The sequence below is a fragment of the Mya arenaria genome, chromosome 1 (assembly GCF_026914265.1).
Source record: "Mya arenaria isolate MELC-2E11 chromosome 1, ASM2691426v1".
Taxonomy (NCBI): domain Eukaryota; kingdom Metazoa; phylum Mollusca; class Bivalvia; order Myida; family Myidae; genus Mya; species Mya arenaria.
The window spans coordinates 8532136-8550780 of NC_069122.1; the positions used below are offsets into that span (position 1 = coordinate 8532136).

The 18645-nt window shown below is 35.6% G+C and overlaps 1 protein-coding gene across 1 annotated transcript in view; it reads left to right on the forward strand.

The window, feature by feature from the left end:
• The window catches only part of LOC128230224 (dynein axonemal heavy chain 8-like), a 63023-nt gene that overhangs the window by 18696 nt on the left and 25682 nt on the right, over positions 1 to 18645 (forward strand). The window contains exons 19-37 of the mRNA XM_052942320.1: positions 74 to 298; positions 621 to 793; positions 1115 to 1293; positions 2614 to 2801; positions 3224 to 3310; positions 3432 to 3539; positions 4617 to 4751; positions 5173 to 5334; positions 8292 to 8538; positions 9404 to 9645; positions 9930 to 10070; positions 10601 to 10829; positions 11082 to 11224; positions 11569 to 11703; positions 12180 to 12302; positions 12876 to 13089; positions 13578 to 13684; positions 17206 to 17369; positions 17872 to 18064. Coding sequence (XP_052798280.1) covers positions 74 to 298; positions 621 to 793; positions 1115 to 1293; positions 2614 to 2801; positions 3224 to 3310; positions 3432 to 3539; positions 4617 to 4751; positions 5173 to 5334; positions 8292 to 8538; positions 9404 to 9645; positions 9930 to 10070; positions 10601 to 10829; positions 11082 to 11224; positions 11569 to 11703; positions 12180 to 12302; positions 12876 to 13089; positions 13578 to 13684; positions 17206 to 17369; positions 17872 to 18064 — 3195 coding nt within the window. The remainder of the gene's footprint in view (positions 1 to 73; positions 299 to 620; positions 794 to 1114; positions 1294 to 2613; positions 2802 to 3223; positions 3311 to 3431; positions 3540 to 4616; positions 4752 to 5172; positions 5335 to 8291; positions 8539 to 9403; positions 9646 to 9929; positions 10071 to 10600; positions 10830 to 11081; positions 11225 to 11568; positions 11704 to 12179; positions 12303 to 12875; positions 13090 to 13577; positions 13685 to 17205; positions 17370 to 17871; positions 18065 to 18645) is intronic.

The following is an 18645-nucleotide window of genomic DNA, read 5'->3' on the forward strand; positions in this document are numbered from 1 at the left end:
AGCATAGTCATTAAATATTTTGAATGTCAGCAAAGTTTTGTTTTGGATAACAAACCCTTCATTGCATTTACAGGTTGGTTTGCTGGGCATCCAAATGATTTGGACACGTGATGCAGAAGAGGCCCTGACCCTGGCCCGGGCAGACAAGAAGATCATGCCAACCACAAACCAACGCTTCCTAGATATGCTGAACAAGCTTATTGATCAGACCACACATGACCTTACCAAGGTGGAGAGAATCAAGTTTGAAACACTTGTCACCATTCATGTGCATCAGAGGGATATCTTTGATGATCTAGTAAGTTAAAATGGTTTAGTTGGACATCTTAATGATAAAAAAAATAACATAAGTCCATTGCCTTGTTAAAATAAAAATACTACATTAGCTCGCTAAGCTAAATTGTAAAAAAATGCAAGGGGCTATAATAATGGTAGGCTTGTGTTTGTGCGTCCTGGCAATCTTGTCTGGAGCAGAACTTTAAGTCTTTTAGGGATTGACTTCAAACTTCATTAGTGTACAGAATCATCTCGCTTATTTACGGAATTATTCACCTTATCTTGAAGTCTTGATATGGTAAGTTCTCTCATACTTCATGACTCCTATTCTTTACCTCATCCAGACAAGAATGCACATCAAGTCTCCCACAGACTTTGAGTGGTTGAAGCAGGCCCGCTTCTACTTCAAGGAGGACACAGACACTTGTATTGTACAGATCACTGATGTCGACTTTATCTACCAGAACGAGTTCTTAGGCTGTACTGACCGGCTGGTCATTACACCACTGACTGACAGGTACCAAATCAAACATAGAGCCTATTTGGCCCTACTTGTATGTTACCATAGAAATATTTGCAACAAAGCATACTTTTAAAACATTTCTTTATTTTGCAAGGAACCATGTTCCTATTGTCAAGGTAGACATATTCATGCACTTAAAAAATAAATCAGAAATAAATTGTGCGCTGCAAAGCCATTGCTTTGAACAGTATTTAATTATAAGTTCTGCAGACTTTTTTTGAGTTGTGTATAATTTGACAATAAAGATATTGCTATTATCTTAGACTAATATTTTATAAGTAATTTGTGTAAGTGGACGTTTGACCTTCACTGCAGATGTTACATCACCCTGGCTCAGGCCCTAGGAATGTCCATGGGAGGAGCCCCTGCCGGCCCTGCTGGTACGGGCAAGACTGAAACCACAAAAGACATGGGCAAGGCACTGGGGAAGTATGTGGTTGTCTTCAACTGTTCCGATCAGATGGACTTCAGAGGACTGGGCAGGATCTACAAAGGTAGGCCCTAAAGGATTTTATGAAAGGGTATTGTTTATTGCTAGTAACTACAGCAAGAAGCAGATATGAAATATGCTTGAAACAGTTTTCTGAATAGTGCCAATTTGTATGAGCATTTTGAGAAGCATTGTGAATAGATTTACAGATTTTTAGATATGTATAATGAGAGAAAAAAGGAATGAATATGAGAGCACCCTATTGATCTTTATGCCCCCACAAAGTGGCGGCATATAGGGTTGCCCTTGTCCGTACGTACGTACGGACGTACGTACGTACGTCCCGAAGATTGTTTCCGATCTAATTCTTGAAAACCGTTTGTCCAATCCTCACCAAACTTTAAACACATGTTTGTGACCATAATATCTTGATCAAGTTCGATAGTCATGGAAATCGCTTTAGTCATTTAGGAGTTACGGCCCTTTTTTGCCAAAAATTCCCGAAGATTGTTTCCGATCTAATTCTTGAAAACCGTTTGTCCAATCCTCACCAAACTTTAAACACATGTTTGTGACCATAATATCTTGATCAAGTTCGATAGTCATGGAAATCGCTTTAGTCATTTAGGAGTTACGGCCCTTTTTTGCCAAAAATACTTCAAAAATATATGTTTCCAATCTAATTCTTGAAAAGTATGTGTCCAATCCTCACCAAACTTTACATACATGATTGTGACCATAATATCTTGATCAAGTTCGATAGCCATGGAAATCGCTTTTGTCATTTAGGAGTTACGGCCCTTTATTTGCAAAAAAAGACTTGAAAAATACGTCCCGAAGATTGTTTCCGATCTAATTCTTGAAAACTGTTTGTTCAATCCTCACCAAACTTTTAACACATGTTTGTGACCATAATATCTTGATCAAGTTCGATAGCCATGGAAATCGCTTTAATCATTTAGGAGTTAGGGCCCTCAGATTATCCTGAATAATCATTATGGCTTATTTTCTGTGACAAAAAATCGAAGTGGGGGCATCCGTGTCCTATGGACACATTTCTAGTTTAAAATATGCTATTGTTTCAAGCTGGTCAAAGTTTAAACATTTCAAATGTATTAACCCCAATGCACAGACTTAATTTTAAATACATGAAACAAAATTTAACTTCTATGCATTTGGAGAGTAGGGATGCTTGAGAAACAAGTGTTGCTTACCTTTGACCAGCCTTAGCCCAGTCTTTATCAAGGGGGTGATTTGATGAGTTTAACAGAATAGAACTGCCTGTATTCACAAAAACAGCCTATCAGATCTACATTGTGCTCGGTGATTGCCAAGAACATGAAAATGGAACTTTTTTAATTTCTGTGTTGCTTTATTCCTTCAGGACTGGCCCAATCCGGCTCATGGGGCTGTTTTGATGAGTTCAACAGAATAGAACTACCCGTTTTGTCAGTAGCAGCTCAGCAGATCTACATTGTGCTCACTGCCAAAAAGGATAGAAAGAAGGAGTTTGTGTTCACTGACGGAGACAATGTGGACCTTAACCCAGAGTTTGGGCTCTTTCTTACCATGGTATAAAACTGTTCTCAGTTAAGGGCCGTTCTATTTAAACATGAACTAACACAAAGAAAAACAAACAGGAACCTCCCTATAGAATTGATTTTTTTGGCCTTCCTGGGTTGGAGTGTATGCCCTTAATTTAAAGTTATCTCTTTAAGCTATTTTGTGGAAACAACTGTAAATTGATGTAGGTCCCTCTTCAGTCTGTTCTACTGGGTATATACCAATACCAAACTAGAATGTTTGCCAGGTGGGGCTTCAACCCGCAATATCTTTGGTGAGCTGTTTGATACCATTCCTCAAATCTTGCCATCAGAAATGGTAACCTTTCATTAAAAATGAGAATACAACTTTTGTGTCTCTACACAGATATTTAAGAACATGCCAACGTTTTACATGCTTATGTACCTCAATAAATACAATTTTGTTGACAGAACCCCGGTTATGCTGGAAGACAGGAGTTGCCTGAGAACTTGAAGGTTCAGTTCAGAACAGTGTCCATGATGGTGCCAGACAGACAGGTAAACAAACTATAACAATGTTATTGACTTTGTTAAGCAACGACTCCACAAAGATAGATATAACTTACTGTTACATATTTGTATGTTTTTGTTCTCCTTAATCATAGTATGACGTTCATAGATTATCATGAGAGTGAAGCTGGCTGCCTGTGGTTTCCTGGAAAACGTGCTCCTGGCCCAGAAGTTTTACACCTTATACAAGCTTTGTGAAGAACAGTTGTCCAAGCAAGTAAGTTTGTTTTATCTACCGTAAATGACTGGGTATAAGACGCAGACAAAAAAAATCCATGAAAAAACCGTTTGATCTATGTTTGGGGTTAAAGGACGCATAGAAAATATGTCAAAAACATCTGTCAATTTCGGCCACCATGTTTATTGACAGTGACAAAAAATATTTTTTTCGTGAAAATGTTGATGGTTATCTTTAAAACCATACAATGATAATGCAAAATGTGTTTCATTTTAATTCGTTTTATGTTAGGAAAGGCACTTAAAAGAACTGATTGTGACCATTTGTTTCTGGATAGCACTGAAAGGTGCCTTTTATGAAAATATGTATGATTTCTTTTTGACAGTATAAGATAACCTGTCGTGAATGAAGTTAAGTTATGCATAAACCTTATATTGTATGGATTTGTTCTCAAAATGTCAACACCTACAGAAAAGAATAAAGTTCGCGTAAATGTGAGAAAAAAACAAGACCATTATCGCATCAATTTGTAGTATTGGTATGTTAAACAGAACAAAAGGCAATGCGAGTTTTTCACACTTTATCGTTATCATACAACTGACAAAAAATATTTTGACAGTGCGAAACTTTGCTTTTTATATGCATGTTTAATTATTGTTCAATTCAATTTATTATTCAAAATAATATTGAATAACTTAAATATAAATATCGAAAAATATTTTTGTTTAAATTATTAACGTCATACGATATACCGTATCCCGATCTTCAACTGCCGTTTTAACCCGTATATACTTGATCAATATGACGTGAGTAACATCCCTTTCTACATAAAACTAAACAAACTCTCGGATTGAAATCGACCTCAGAAAAAAAGTTCAAAAAATTGTTACTAGGTATTATACGCAGGCATTTTTTACATCAAATTCTGAGAGAGAAAAGTGCGTCTAATACCCAGTCATTTACGGTACATATTACTGTATAGTTTTTTGTTACCAGGTCATTTTCATACATTCACTTTCAAAAGTCTCAAATATGGAGAAAAAAATCTTGGTTAGTTCATTTGAAACAACATTTTGATACCAAAGGTGCAGGTCATGGAATGTTTTGATTATATAGGTCCACTATGATTTTGGTCTGCGGAACATCTTGTCAGTACTGAGAACTCTTGGATCCAATAAGAGAGCCAGGCCCAATGATACAGAGAGCACAATTGTGATGAGAGTGTTGAGGGATATGAACCTCTCAAAACTGGTATGTATTTGTATGTTTTAGGGCTACATGAATATAAGACATCTGTGAGCAGTTAGACAAGTTTGAAAAAAAATCTCATGTTCTACCATAATGGACAGGAGTATGTACATGTTTCTATATAGGAAATCAAATCTAGCATGATTCTCTATACTGTCAACTCCGTAAAAAGATACTGGTTAAACTTAACTACAGTTAAATTTATAAAAATGGTGAAGTGCTACTTCTGATAGAAACAGAGCAGAATTCTAGTTTTTTAAATGCTTCTTTTGGAAATTTTAAGTAGATGGTTGGTGAAAAAGAGGTATTGAAAAACACTATTTCAGTTCTAATAAAAAAATTATATGGAATTTAAAAAAGGTATCAGTGAAATCTTCTGGGGTACTATTATTTTATAACCTTTAATTTCTTTGGCTTGCTATAGGTGGATGAAGATGAGCCATTGTTTATGAGCTTGATTGCTGACTTGTTCCCTGGTATCACCCTGGACTCAGCCACATACGCAGAGCTTCAAGTGGCAGTTGCTGGCCAAGTAGAGGCTGCAGGTCTTATAAACCACCCATCATGGAACCTCAAAGTGGTACAGGTAAGTGTACATTGGATTTGGGATTTTTTTAACTGTCACACTGTTAATGAATCTAATAGCCAACTTGTTCTCTGGGATCATTCTGAACTCTGCCATGTATACAGTACACGCCTCGCAAAACTACCACTTTCCTCGGTCACTCCGAGCATTTTTAGATTTATCACGGACATCCACCAAGTACCAAACTGCTTTCCTTGCTAAAATCCGCCGAGTTTCGCCAAGTTGCTCGTTTTCCGCTGAGGGTTTTATTGCCGGTATCGCCGGTGATCGTGTTGTTTTATTGGCCTCAAAGCGGAACTACGAGTTGTATGCTTTGCTACTACCTTGCTACTATTGAAAATAAATAATTATATTTGCAGTTATTTCCTTTATAAAAATCAATCATTTTCACATTTGTTAGCTTTTCCTCATAAAGAAAGAAAGAAGATATATTTAATAAAACAATACATCTATATCTCGTTTGATTATTAATTTACCTTTCAACTAATACTCGTGAATTGCCTGTTGATATCCACATGTTTAAGATATAACACCACGTGTTTGTTTGTTTATAATTATTATGTCATACTCTTTTTGTGTTAAATTGTTGAGAACTAAATTGGATTGGAGTTATGAAGGTGTTGAGTACCATGTACATGCAAGTGTGAATATTTATCCTGTCACTATTTCTTTTGTGATACATATCAGTCATTTTTCCTCATTCCAGAAAATATTTTAATTGCATTGTTAATTTATATATGGCGATATAAAAGTATGAAGGTATAACTCATGTTCTGTGGTTTAAAAAACGCCAATTTAATCTACATCTGTATGAATATATTTTCGTAATCTATTTCCTTCTCTAAATGAATATAATTCAGCTTTTGGTTATCTGGCATGTTTGTTATTGCGAAAAATGCATTTGTTTTTATCAAACTGGAGGTTTAAAATGTCTAATTAATTAATGAATAATAAAAAGAAATTAATGGAATATACGTAGCAAACAGAAGGTTTACATCACTTTAAGATACTGGGACAAAAGTCAAATGAGTAAAATATAATTAGAACTGGGTCAAAAATGAACATCATCATATATATTGAATTTTTACGCTGTTAAAAGATTACCAGTCATATTATGTGCAAGTTGAGTCTGAAACATATTGAAACAACACAATATAAGAATAGTGTTCAAATAAATTAACAAAATTAGATACATGAACAGTAGGAGATTCTTATCGGTTTCCTCAGAATTTCGCGGTGTTTTCACTCCGAGATAGCAGCCATTGTAATTATACAGTCTACTGATCAGCTTCGGAGTGTGAACGAGTGAAAAAGCCGAGGAGAGCAGATTTCGGTAAATTTGATGTCGTGTCCGCGATGACGAAAATTCGACGAGGAAAACGGAAAGTGGTAGTTCCACAAGGAATGTACTGTACATAGAGCTTCAAAAGCAGATATTAACAAAGTAGAGGCTGCCAGCCTTATTAACTGTGAATCCTTGATGTAACCTCAAATTCGTACAGGTAAGTATTATAGTACATGTATTGAGATATTTCTAATAACACACTGTATATGACTTCTATGACTTGTGGTAATATCAATTTTAAAGATTTGTCAGTTACTTCAATTAAATATTTTGACACCCTATAGTGGTGTATAATGTTTGTTGTTTCTTGTTGAGAAAGCATTTCTAGACTATCTTTGGTCATGTAAAGATTTATGTTAACCCTTTAGCACATAGACAAGTGGCCAGATTACACCTCCCAGTCAATAGCCAACTTACTGATAGCCAACTTTTTTTTGGCATTTTGATCCGCGAATTTTTTTTCAACGCCTTTCCGCTACTATTTTCTGTTTCTGCTCTTTTCTTCTGTTTCGGTTCTTTTCGATTTGTAGACACACTCGTAGAGCTTCGGTTTTTATCGCTGATCGCAATGAGCGTTTCGAAAACATGGCTGACTGCAAGTTTGTCGAATGTGAACCGAACGAAATTACGTTTTGTGTGACAATAAATTACTTAAATAAAAAAATTAAAAACAACTTTGTAAGAAAATTCAATGTCGACTACACATGGTACGATGTATTTGATATTTTAATGGAGAATGATGAAACAATCCCGGAGAGCTACTACGACAACTTCGAAAAAATGTCAAAAATAACGGTCTCGTCAAAGCCCTCAGAGACTGCAACAGTATGATTGTATGTAAACCAATTTGTTTCACATTTTCGTTTGCTTATCTTGAGTGTCATAAGTTTGTTTTGTTGAGTTCATCTCTGTGTCAGTCTTAAGTAGATTGAAATTCTTTGAAATTAAAAAAAATAAAGGATCAGAAGTTAAGATGTTTGTTGTTCAAAAGTTTATTACAATGCCTTGAATAACTAGTGTTATGTAGTGAATGTACTGTACACAAGATCCAGTTGTCGCTGGAGAAAAAAAAAAAAAAAAAAAAAACCTACCTACCTACCTACCTTAAAAAATCTGGGTAGGGTTACTCCAAACAAGATTTTTTTTAAGGTTGGCCTTATCTGCATAGGTACTTTTCAGGATATTTGAAAATGAGCAAATGAATACAGCAGTATGACCTTAAAATCATTATTGCTCCAAATAATTGTTTACAAATCTTTTTTATGTGAATACATTTTTATAGATAATTAAATTATCTAATAAATGGTGTCAATGATGAAATATAAAATTATTTTATTTCATCTGTGAATGCATTTTCAAGATGGAATTGTAACATTTCTTTGAAATGTCATAATATGCGGGAGATGCGTATACATCCAGTAGTGTATAGGGTCGGCCAGATGCGTTTACATCTGCTAATGAGCTATGTCGGCCTATCTCGTTTACATGCGCTAAAGGGTTAAACATTCTGAACTCACCGTGATAATGACAAATGCTTTATCAAGAATCAAGAAATTGTGTATATCCTTCAGACTTACAGACAAATAACAGGGAATTACATTAAACCTTTCAGCTGTACGAGACACAGTGTGTGCGTCACGGCATGATGACTCTGGGCCCTAGCGGAGCAGGCAAATCCTGCTGTATCCATGTACTGATGAAGGCTATGACTGATTGTGGGGCTCCACACAGGGAAATGAAAATGAACCCCAAGGCCATCACAGCCCCACAGATGTTTGGGCGACTCGATGTGGCGACTAATGATTGGACTGATGGAATCTTCTCAACACTCTGGAGAAGGACACTGAAGGCAAAAAAAGGTTAGGCATGGGCCAGTAAGGTAGTGGCATGTTGTTATTGATGCATACACAGTCTGCAGACTATAAGTATCTTCCATGGCCGAGAATGTAAGATAGGTTCATTCCGACCCGAGCGTAGGGTGTTTTGCGGAAACGAGGTTTACCGAGATGCTTTTTCTCCCACCTCAGTTTAACAGTTAAGTAAAAATATGTTTTTTGCTGGAACTCTTTTGTGCTTAGTGAAAATAATTGTGTATGGATATGCGATAATTCATGGTTATCTTGGATGTAAATAGTCAAATCGGTCTATAAATAGTTCTGAGGAGAGTGAAGCATTATTCATTGAAAGGTGCGTGAAAACTGTTTTATGGTGACATTTGAAGCAATAAGTAATTAATTAGCGTTCTAAATATTGCCACAAGACAAGGTTTCCATGATGCTGTAGACGACAGTCTTCAACAAGGGAGGTAATAACAATGTGGTGACCATTAAATAGGAGTTCCATACGGACATTTTATCTTTGCCCATGGCCAAGATAAGAATTTCTAGCATGGTTAAATTATTGGATCTACTTATCTGAGATGGGAGAAATTGAAATTATGATTTTGATTGAGATGACTGAATCCTTATATCACTTGTTGGCCTGAAAATTGTAAAACTCTTAGCGGCTTTATATTAAATCTTGAACAATATATTTTACTTAAATTAATTGTTGGGCTCTACACTTATCGCTGCCTGCAAAGTTTGAAGAACTGGTTATAAGTTTTTAAATGGAAATGTGTCTGTGATGGAAGATTATGTGATCTTGCATCATGACTAATATGTGATACATGCCATTGTGAACTAAGAAACTGCATATTCATTGATGGTTTGTATGTTTACTTAGGAGAACACATCTGGCTTGTCCTTGACGGACCAGTAGATGCTATCTGGATTGAGAACCTCAACTCTGTGTTGGACGACAACAAGACTCTCACCCTGGCCAATGGTGATCGTATCCCAATGGCGCCCAATTGTAAGATTGTGTTTGAAGTGCACAACATTGACAATGCCTCCCCTGCCACTGTGTCACGTAACGGTATGGTGTTCATGAGCAGCTCTGCATTGGACTGGAGGCCCATTCTTCAGGTATAAAAGAATAATCAATGACTTTGTTTTTGATTTGTCTTATAACTGTAAAAGGTGTGTCAGATTATTCATCTCGTAAAGATATTTGGTTCAATTTGAGAAAGAAGTCATCTTACACTTTCAATCAAATACAAAGGTTTCCCGTAACCTGAGTTTTACATTATTGCTATCAAATAAAATATAACAAATCGATCTACTCTACAAACTTGTGATCTTCTGAAATATATATATTTTCATGGTTTACTTATATCTTAAACTATCAACAATATGACTTGTACTGTCAGGGTTGGCTGAAGACGCGTACAGCTCAGGAGGGAGATCTGCTGTATGGCTTCTTTGACCGGGTATTTGATGATGTGTACCGATATGTGAACCTCACTCTCAACATGAAGATGGATATCTTGGAGTGTAACCAGATCAGACAGGTAAAGGATGGTGTACACTCTCCCAGATCAGGCAGGTAAAGGATACAGTACACTATACTCGATTGAGTTTAGCAGCCCTGTAATGTATGTATTTGTTGGGAATTTGGCGCGATGTAACGCGAGGAACGGAAGTGACGTAATACGCGGAATGTATGACACTAACAGAACGTAACTTCCTGTTTTGTTGTTATTCTATGTATGAACCTACACGACGTGTTTTACCGTGATCACTCCAAACAGTATTATCAATAACGTTTAATTTCCAAAATTTGAGTCACTGAAAAACAACAGTCACTGCTGCAATTTTCCTGTTAGGGACTCCATTGTTACAACATAGGTATTATCAATAAGAACATTTTATTTCAGAAATTAAAGTTACTGTTGAAAACAACAGACCATGATTCTGCCTTTTTTCAGGCTAGGGACACCCATTTCCATCTTTCTGTGCACCCCTAGGACATCCTAAACATAGTTGAATTGAGTATTGAAAAACTCCTAGAGAAATACCCTTAACATAAGTCCCATTTCAGGCCACTGACTTACTGGAGGGCCTAATACCTAAGAGAGATGACAAAGGCAATCTGCCAGCTCACCACCTGGAAAAACTATTCATATTTGCCATCATGTGGAGTCTCGGCGCACTTCTTGAGTTAGAAGACAGAGCTAAGATGGAGAGATTTATGGTGGATAATGAAGTAGCATCTCTTCCACCCATCAAGGATGATGAAACCATGTTTGAGTACCTTGTCAATGAGAAGGGTATGTCTGCTGCTATGTTGGAAGTTTTTTTTCTAAACTGTTAACTTGAGAAATTGCTGTACGCAAAATGGATTTGAAATCAACAAAGTAAACAGTTTTCTAAGGGTAATAATTTGTAATGGTTACATGCAAGGGGGAAGAAGCAAAAAGGTTCTGTGTGACATTAAATGGGAAAACATGGCAAAACCTCTTTATTTATTCCTGCAAAAATGCAACATTGTAAGGATAGAATCAGTTTGAAACATTTTCCAGGAGAATGGATCCACTGGATGCATCGTGTAGATGAATATCTCTATCCTGCTGACAGTGTACCAGATTTCAGCTCCATCCTCGTTCCCAATGTGGATAACGTCAGGACTAACTTCCTTATTGACACCATTGCCAAGCAATACAAGGTACACACATCATACAAGAGGTTGCAGTGTTTTGGTCTTTTGATTAACTGTCATACATTCCATTATATTTTGCTTCCACAAAATTTGATTGTCAAAGGGCCTGACTACACATCTGAAAATTTCTGAATGAGAAATGGTTTTGAGAAAGTGAAAATTATTTTGCTGGAAGTGAATGCGCTCATTTTTTGAAGAAAAGAAATTCAAGGATTGTGTCAGTTTTAGTGTCATTGGTTGACATGTTGTTTGTATGACATTGTCATTCTTGTATTCATGACATCATAAATGCTTGCCATAACTTGGAATGTGTTGACTGATAACAACTTCAAACAATTTTTGCATTGCAGGCTGTTTTGCTGATAGGAGAACCTGGTACAGCCAAAACAGTTATGATCAAGGGTAACATGGCAAAGTATAATCCAGATGTCCACCTTGGCAAGAGCTTCAACTTCTCTTCCGCATCAACTCCCTGCATGTTCCAGGTATAACCGTCAGTCTGCTTTAAATGGTTTATGAAGCACATGTCATTTGGGCTTCTGTTAATCATCAAATCTGGAAATTGCCTGTTTAAATGTTAACTACAGACAACACATAGCAGTCTTTCAATCAGAATTTGTATACAATCTAAGTTCTTTCATCACTACTTGGTTAAATGAAGCCAGAACAATGATATAAACTCTGTTTTGAGCAAGGCTGATTCCAGTTTAGCACAGTGGTTAGCGCCAATCTCACCATGGCTACTCAGCTTAGGGAGTTATGGGTTTGGTTTGTGGTCTGATCACCGAGCTGGACAAGTAAATAAATATTTCTTAACAATCATTGTTATATAACTTAAATTTAAAATAAGGATTTTACCAATGTATGCCTTGCTAGATTGTGTTAATTTCAACAAATGCATATTGGTTGACTTTCAAATGGTAATATATTCAGGTTTAACTATGTAAATAATTTCTTTTAGAGAACGATTGAAAGCTATGTTGACAAGCGTATGGGAAGTACATATGGCCCTCCAGGTGGAAGACGTATGACAGTGTTCGTAGATGATATTAACATGCCCATCATTAATGAATGGGGAGATCAGGTCAGTTAGAAAATATTTAGATGTTAATAAATGCTTACTCTAATTAGAGGAACCATTTAAACAACTACCTTAACCCAACTTCACTTCAATTAGGGTTAGAAGACCAAAAATTTCTATCAAAAATGTAATATGGGTTGACACTTTTATGAAGAAGGTGTATTGGAGTCACCATAGGTTTGGTTGGTTTGTTAGACAACGGACCAAAAATTAGAGTAGCGAACAAGTATTCTAGAAATTCAAAAATAGGGGGATCAGCTCCTATGTAGGTTATTATTCTATAGATGATGCTTTAATTATCAGCGTTGCTTTTATGAAGAAATATGTTACTCTTGTTTGACATGGCAGGGGGATTTTGTTGTCTTCTTTACATGCACACCTAACTGATCAATTTCTTTGAACAAAAATGATATATTTATATTGATAAGAGTTGCTTCTCCTTATCTTAAATGAAAACAATGATACTCGCGCAAAAATGTCAGCGATAATTAACACATTTTCCATCAGTTGTAGCTAATTCATTGAAGAGTTATGGCCCTTTATCATGACTTTCTGTTCATAGTACCATTATTCTAGGTGACCAATGAGATCACACGGCAGATGATGGAGATGCATGGCATGTACAGCCTGGACAAACCCGGAGACTTTATCTCCATAGTTGACCTACAATTTATAGCAGCCATGATCCATCCTGGAGGGGGCAGGAATGACATACCAGAGAGGCTCAAACGGCAGTTCTGTATCTTCAACTGTACACTTCCCTCCAACAACTCCATCGACAAGATCTTTGGTGAGCTCATTGTATTTATGAAATGAAAAAGACCTTCATGATTGTAGCTTTGCATAAAGTACTCAAATATTATGTGCTATTTTTGCGTTGAAAACTTTTACCTTTGCGTTAATCTAATATAACGAATCTCAACAATATTTATGAAAACTAATTGATTTTTTTCACCTGAATTTGTGAAAATTTATCTGCACTATTACTTAACTTGAAATATAAATTCAAGGACTAACAAGTCAAATTTAGGAATTCTGCATGGATTTGAGGAATTAACTATTTGGAATGGGTCAGAATATCTGACCATCAGATGCCTGGAAAAAAGCCTAAACTTATAAATACGATGTTTGAAACTAATATTTTGAACTCCTTTCATGATTCAGGTTAAAAAGAAATACTTGGTTTTGTTTCCAACCTGCTACTAAATGCTTCATAGAGATAAACATATGTCTAACAAGGCTGGAAGCATTTAGGAACTTTAAATTTTACCATTTCAGGAATAATTGGATGTGGCTACTTCTGTCCTACAAGGTTTGAACCAGAGGTGTGTGAGCTGACAAAACTCCTTGTTCCTGCTACTAGGAGCCTCTGGCAAGCTACAAAGGCAAGTTAAATACATGGACAAGTGAAATTACATACACACCATCCATCATAACTTTTTATTAACCAGGTTTTCAACGAAAACCAGGTTATTAGAATGAGATTGTCGTTGGGCGGGTGGGCAGGCGGGCGTCAAACATTGGTTTCTGTTCAATAACTTTAGTTAGCATTGATAGATATTGATTAAACTTGGGTGTGTAGAAGTAGCTTATGGGAAGTCAGCTAGCTTGGGATTGCTTTTGAGGGGGGGGGGGGGGCTAAGGTCAAGGTCACTGTTACTAAAAATAGAAAAATGGTTTCTGCCCAATAACTTTAGTTAGCATTGATAGATATTGACGAAACTTGGTGTGTAAGTTGCTTATGTGAAGAGCTAGCTTGGGATTGCTTTTGAGTGGGGAGGGGCTATGGTCAAGGTCACTATTACTTAAAATAGAAAAATGGTCAAGGTCACTGTTACTTAAAATAGAAAAATGGTTTCTGCCCAATAACTTTAGTTAGCATTGACCGATATTGATGAAACTTGGTGTGTAGGTAGCTTATGTACAGAGCTAGCTTGGGATTGCTTTTGAGGGGGATGGGGCTAAGGTCAAGGTAGTCTGTTACTAAAAATAGAAAAATGGTTTCTGCCCAATAACATAAGTTAGTATTGATAGATATTGATGAAACTTAGTGTGTAGGTACTAGTAGCTTATGTGAAAAGCAAACCTGGAATTTCTTTTGGGGGGGGGGGGTCAAGGTCACTGTTGCTAAAAATAGAAAAATGGTTTCTGCCCAATAACTTTAGTTAGAATTGATAGATATTGATGAAACTTCAAGCGAAGGTAGCTTATGTGAAGAGCTAACTTGGGAGGTGGGGTCAAAGTCACTGTTCCGAAAAATAGAAAAATGTTTTTCTGCCCAACAACTTAGTTAGAATTGATGGATAGTGATGAATCTTAGTGTGAATATAGCTTATATGAAGCTGCAAATTGAACTTGCTCATACAACAAATTAATTGGCTATAATTTCTGATTGCCCATAACAAAAACCTGGTTTTGTCACATTGCGGCGCTTCTAATTGTAGTTGTTTTCAAAAATAAAATTTAATGCAGCAGGAAGACATTTCAATTCAGTCCCCTTGCAAGCATTGTAAAAAAAGTTAGAGAAACTGTTGTAAGAATACTCTGAATTTAATATTCATGCTTTTGTCGAAACTTGTTATGTCAAAGTTGTTTGGACCTTCGGGAAAAAGTTGAGACAACAACAATTGCATACAAAATTCAAAAATAAAGCACCAAATGCAACACGTTGGATTTTAAATTCTGTTCACACTGATATTTACATCCGCCATTGAACAGGTCTTGTAATATGTTTCCGTCATGAAAACTGCAAAATTATTATTGAAATTGAAATTTGAATTTCTTTGTGACAACTTTATTTAAACAATAATAATGATAATAGTAACTCAAATAAAATACAAGCACATACATGATATAATGAACAGCAATATAGCACATTAAAAGATGATAGCCTAACATTCAAAAAAATACATTTAAGCACATTTTGTTAACATACAGTAGAATAAAATGCATGATTCGTTTACAATGGTTTTAAATTATAGGCTGTTTGTTTTCTACATGAGTTGTAGAAAAATTTCTTCGTAATTTCATTTTCACTTTTGGGAATTTTGATCAAATTTCTAAATCTTTCTATATACCGTAAATGACTGGGTATAAGACGATAGGGGGTATTAGACGCAGGGGAAAAAATCTGTGAAAAATCCGAGAAAAAAACTTTTAATCTATGTTTTTGGTTAAAAGACGCATAGAAAAAATGTCAAAATCGTCCGGCATTTTCAGCCACCATGTTTGTTGACAGTGACAAAAAAAAATATTTTCGTGAAAATGGCGATGGTTATCTTTAAAACCATACTGTCGAGAATGAAAAGTTATGTTAAGCAAAAAATATTTTGACAGTGCCCAACTTTGCCTTTTTATAATTATGTAAGTTTGATTATTGTTTAATTTAATTTATTATTCAAAATAATATTGAATACCGTAATTCACAAGAGTTCGGACACCATAAATTAATTATTTTTTTCGCTCTCCGAATACATAGAAAATTATCATTTTTACATTTTATTTACATGTTTGTTTAACCTGCCTTTTTTCTTCATGTTTGCTTTTTACCACTTATTAATTTATCCGTAGTAATCAATGGTCATAAACTTATTTATTACGCCTATAAGTGTAAATCCTTCATGAAGTTAATTAAAACACCATTTTATACATGCACTGAACTGAATAAACACATTCTATCGGCTTCAGATCAAAGAGTCACACTGTGTGACGTCACATAACTTACAGTTATGCCCACGAGGATCTCGTGGAGAGCATGGACATTGCTATGCAGGATTAATAAATAACTGTACGATTATTGCTTCATATAGTCTATAAGTGTGGTACAAGTTTGAAAGCTTGGCAGATCATTTTACAAACATGCCATGTCGATGTTTTTTTAATCCCTTGATTGCCCTTGTTGTTTGTTTAATCCTCAAATAAATATATCACACTTCCTTTTCAACAGGCAATAAATCGTTTAGGATGGGTAGTAACTAATTAAATTGTCACAGTGGTGTATACGGTTAGGTAATCTAGCCAGGCAGTGTAAAGATAAAAATCAATAATCTTCGTCTGTGAAACTTGGTAACTATGAAAGTTATGATTGATGTCCTTTGGGTGTCCGAAAATTAGGTACGCAAAATTAATTATTTTGGGAAATAATTATGGGTGTCCAAATATTTAGAGTGTCCAAACTCTTAGGTGAATTACGGTAACTTTAATCGAAAAATAGTTTTGTTGAAATTATAAACGTCTTACGATATACCGTATCCCGATCGTCAACTGCCGTTTTAACCCGTATATACTCGATCAATATGACGCGAGTAACATCCCTTTCTACATAAATCTAAACAAACTCTCGGCTTGAAATTGACCTCAGAAAAAAAGTTCAAAAAATTGTTACTGGGTATTATACGCAGACATTTTTTTGCATCAAAATCTGAGGGAAAAAAGTGCGTCTAATAACCAGTCATTTACGGTATTATATATAAGCCTAAAATCAGTCTTTTCTGACACTTGCTTGTGCAATAAATACATAAACAAACAAATTCAATCATTCACACCAATTATAACAATTTGCTAATACTAATTTAGTGACATTCTGTCAACCATCATGAAAACTTGGCACCTTCAGCTTGATTCTGCATTTGACATAAACTCTGTATATGTAGGAAATTTGTAAAATTGGACGGCTGGGAATTAAATATATTGATACAGCAAAGAAGTTTGACTCCACCTGAAAACCAAGATATCAAAGATTAACATAGCGAGTTTTGACTGAATTTTTTCATTTAAAATTGTTGAATTGCAAAAACTTTTCTCTTTTGTTTAAAAGTAGCTTACAAGGTTTAACATTACGAAAAGTATCTTAAAGTTTGATTCAAGGACTATCATTAAATGAAAAACTTATATTTGCCCATACCAGGTGAAGATGTTGCCTACACCAGCAAAGTTTCACTACATCTTCAACCTTCGAGATTTGTCTCGTATCTGGGAAGGCATGTTGAAAGTTAAAGGAGAGGAGTGTAGAGATGTGAGAACCACGTTGGGGCTGTGGAAGCATGAGTGTACCAGGGTCATTGCTGACAGGTAGAATGCAATGTATAGAATATACACATATATATATGTTACATAGTCTGCGAAATGAATCTTTGAAGTTGTCCACAAAGACTGATCTTGTGGAAGAATTCAGATCAAAATACAAAATTAAGCCAAGTGATAGGATTATAGAATAGATGGGTAAAACTGAATTAAAGAACTTTTTCAAAAACATTTAAAATGAACTGTGGTTGCCTGCTAATGATACTCAATTCCTTGTAACCATTCAACCTTCTTCCTCAGGACTCATTTTTTGCTATCATATAATAAGAAGAACTTATTTGCAGAGGTGCAAATTTCAAAAGTAACATGATTCTTACCTAGGTGAGCTCAAGTTTGATGGTTTTGGTTTAATCTTAAAGTAGATCAGTAGATTTGTGTGCAACCTGGCCTCTGAAAGTTTGTTGTCTAACAAAGAATAGCAAATGGTACTTTTCTCTAAATCACTAAAAACTAGCAATATTTTCATAAAAGTTTCATAACCGCTTCCCAGATTCACCAACGCTGAAGACAAGAAGTGGTTTGAGAAAGCGATGACCAGCATCTGCCAAAATAATGTTGGTGAGGAATACCTCTCCCAACTTCCAGAAGAGCCAATCTTTGTGGACTTTCTACGGGAGGCCCCTGAACCTACAGGAGAGGAGTCAGAGGATGCAGTACTTGAGGCTCCCAAGATCTATGAGACTGTATGTTGGTTTACAGTCTTCTTTTTTTTTCCATTCAACAGAAAAAATTTCCCATTAAAAAAACTTGGGGAATGTAAACTCAGTATTTTAACAGTTCTAATACTTACACAAATTTAATTGTCATTTTTCAAAATTATACCAAATTTTATAGAAAAAAAAAATAACGTCGTTGAATTCCAAAATTGATGCGAAACATCATAATTTTCCCAATTTTGAGTAGTGTCCTTTAACCAAAGTAGCTGGAAAAACTCCTGCCTTATTCTTGAAATTATCTTTTTCATATATATATATATGATACTGTAGCCTGCAAAGCATAGAAGACTCATGTATATACGTGTATCTTTATCCGGCATCCCATCATACTTCTGTTTCTGATCATTAACTTGAATGTGTTGTTGAAGAGTCTTCAAATTGAGTATGTTCATTGGTCATTGGAGGTATATTACACCTATTGGTTTTGAGGCCTGTATATAAAAGTTAATTGTTGATGTTACCTTTACTAGAAAAATAATAGACAATCAGGCGACACATCAGATATGACAGGGGAAAGCTGGTTCCTTGCATCTTTCTGTATCAGTGAC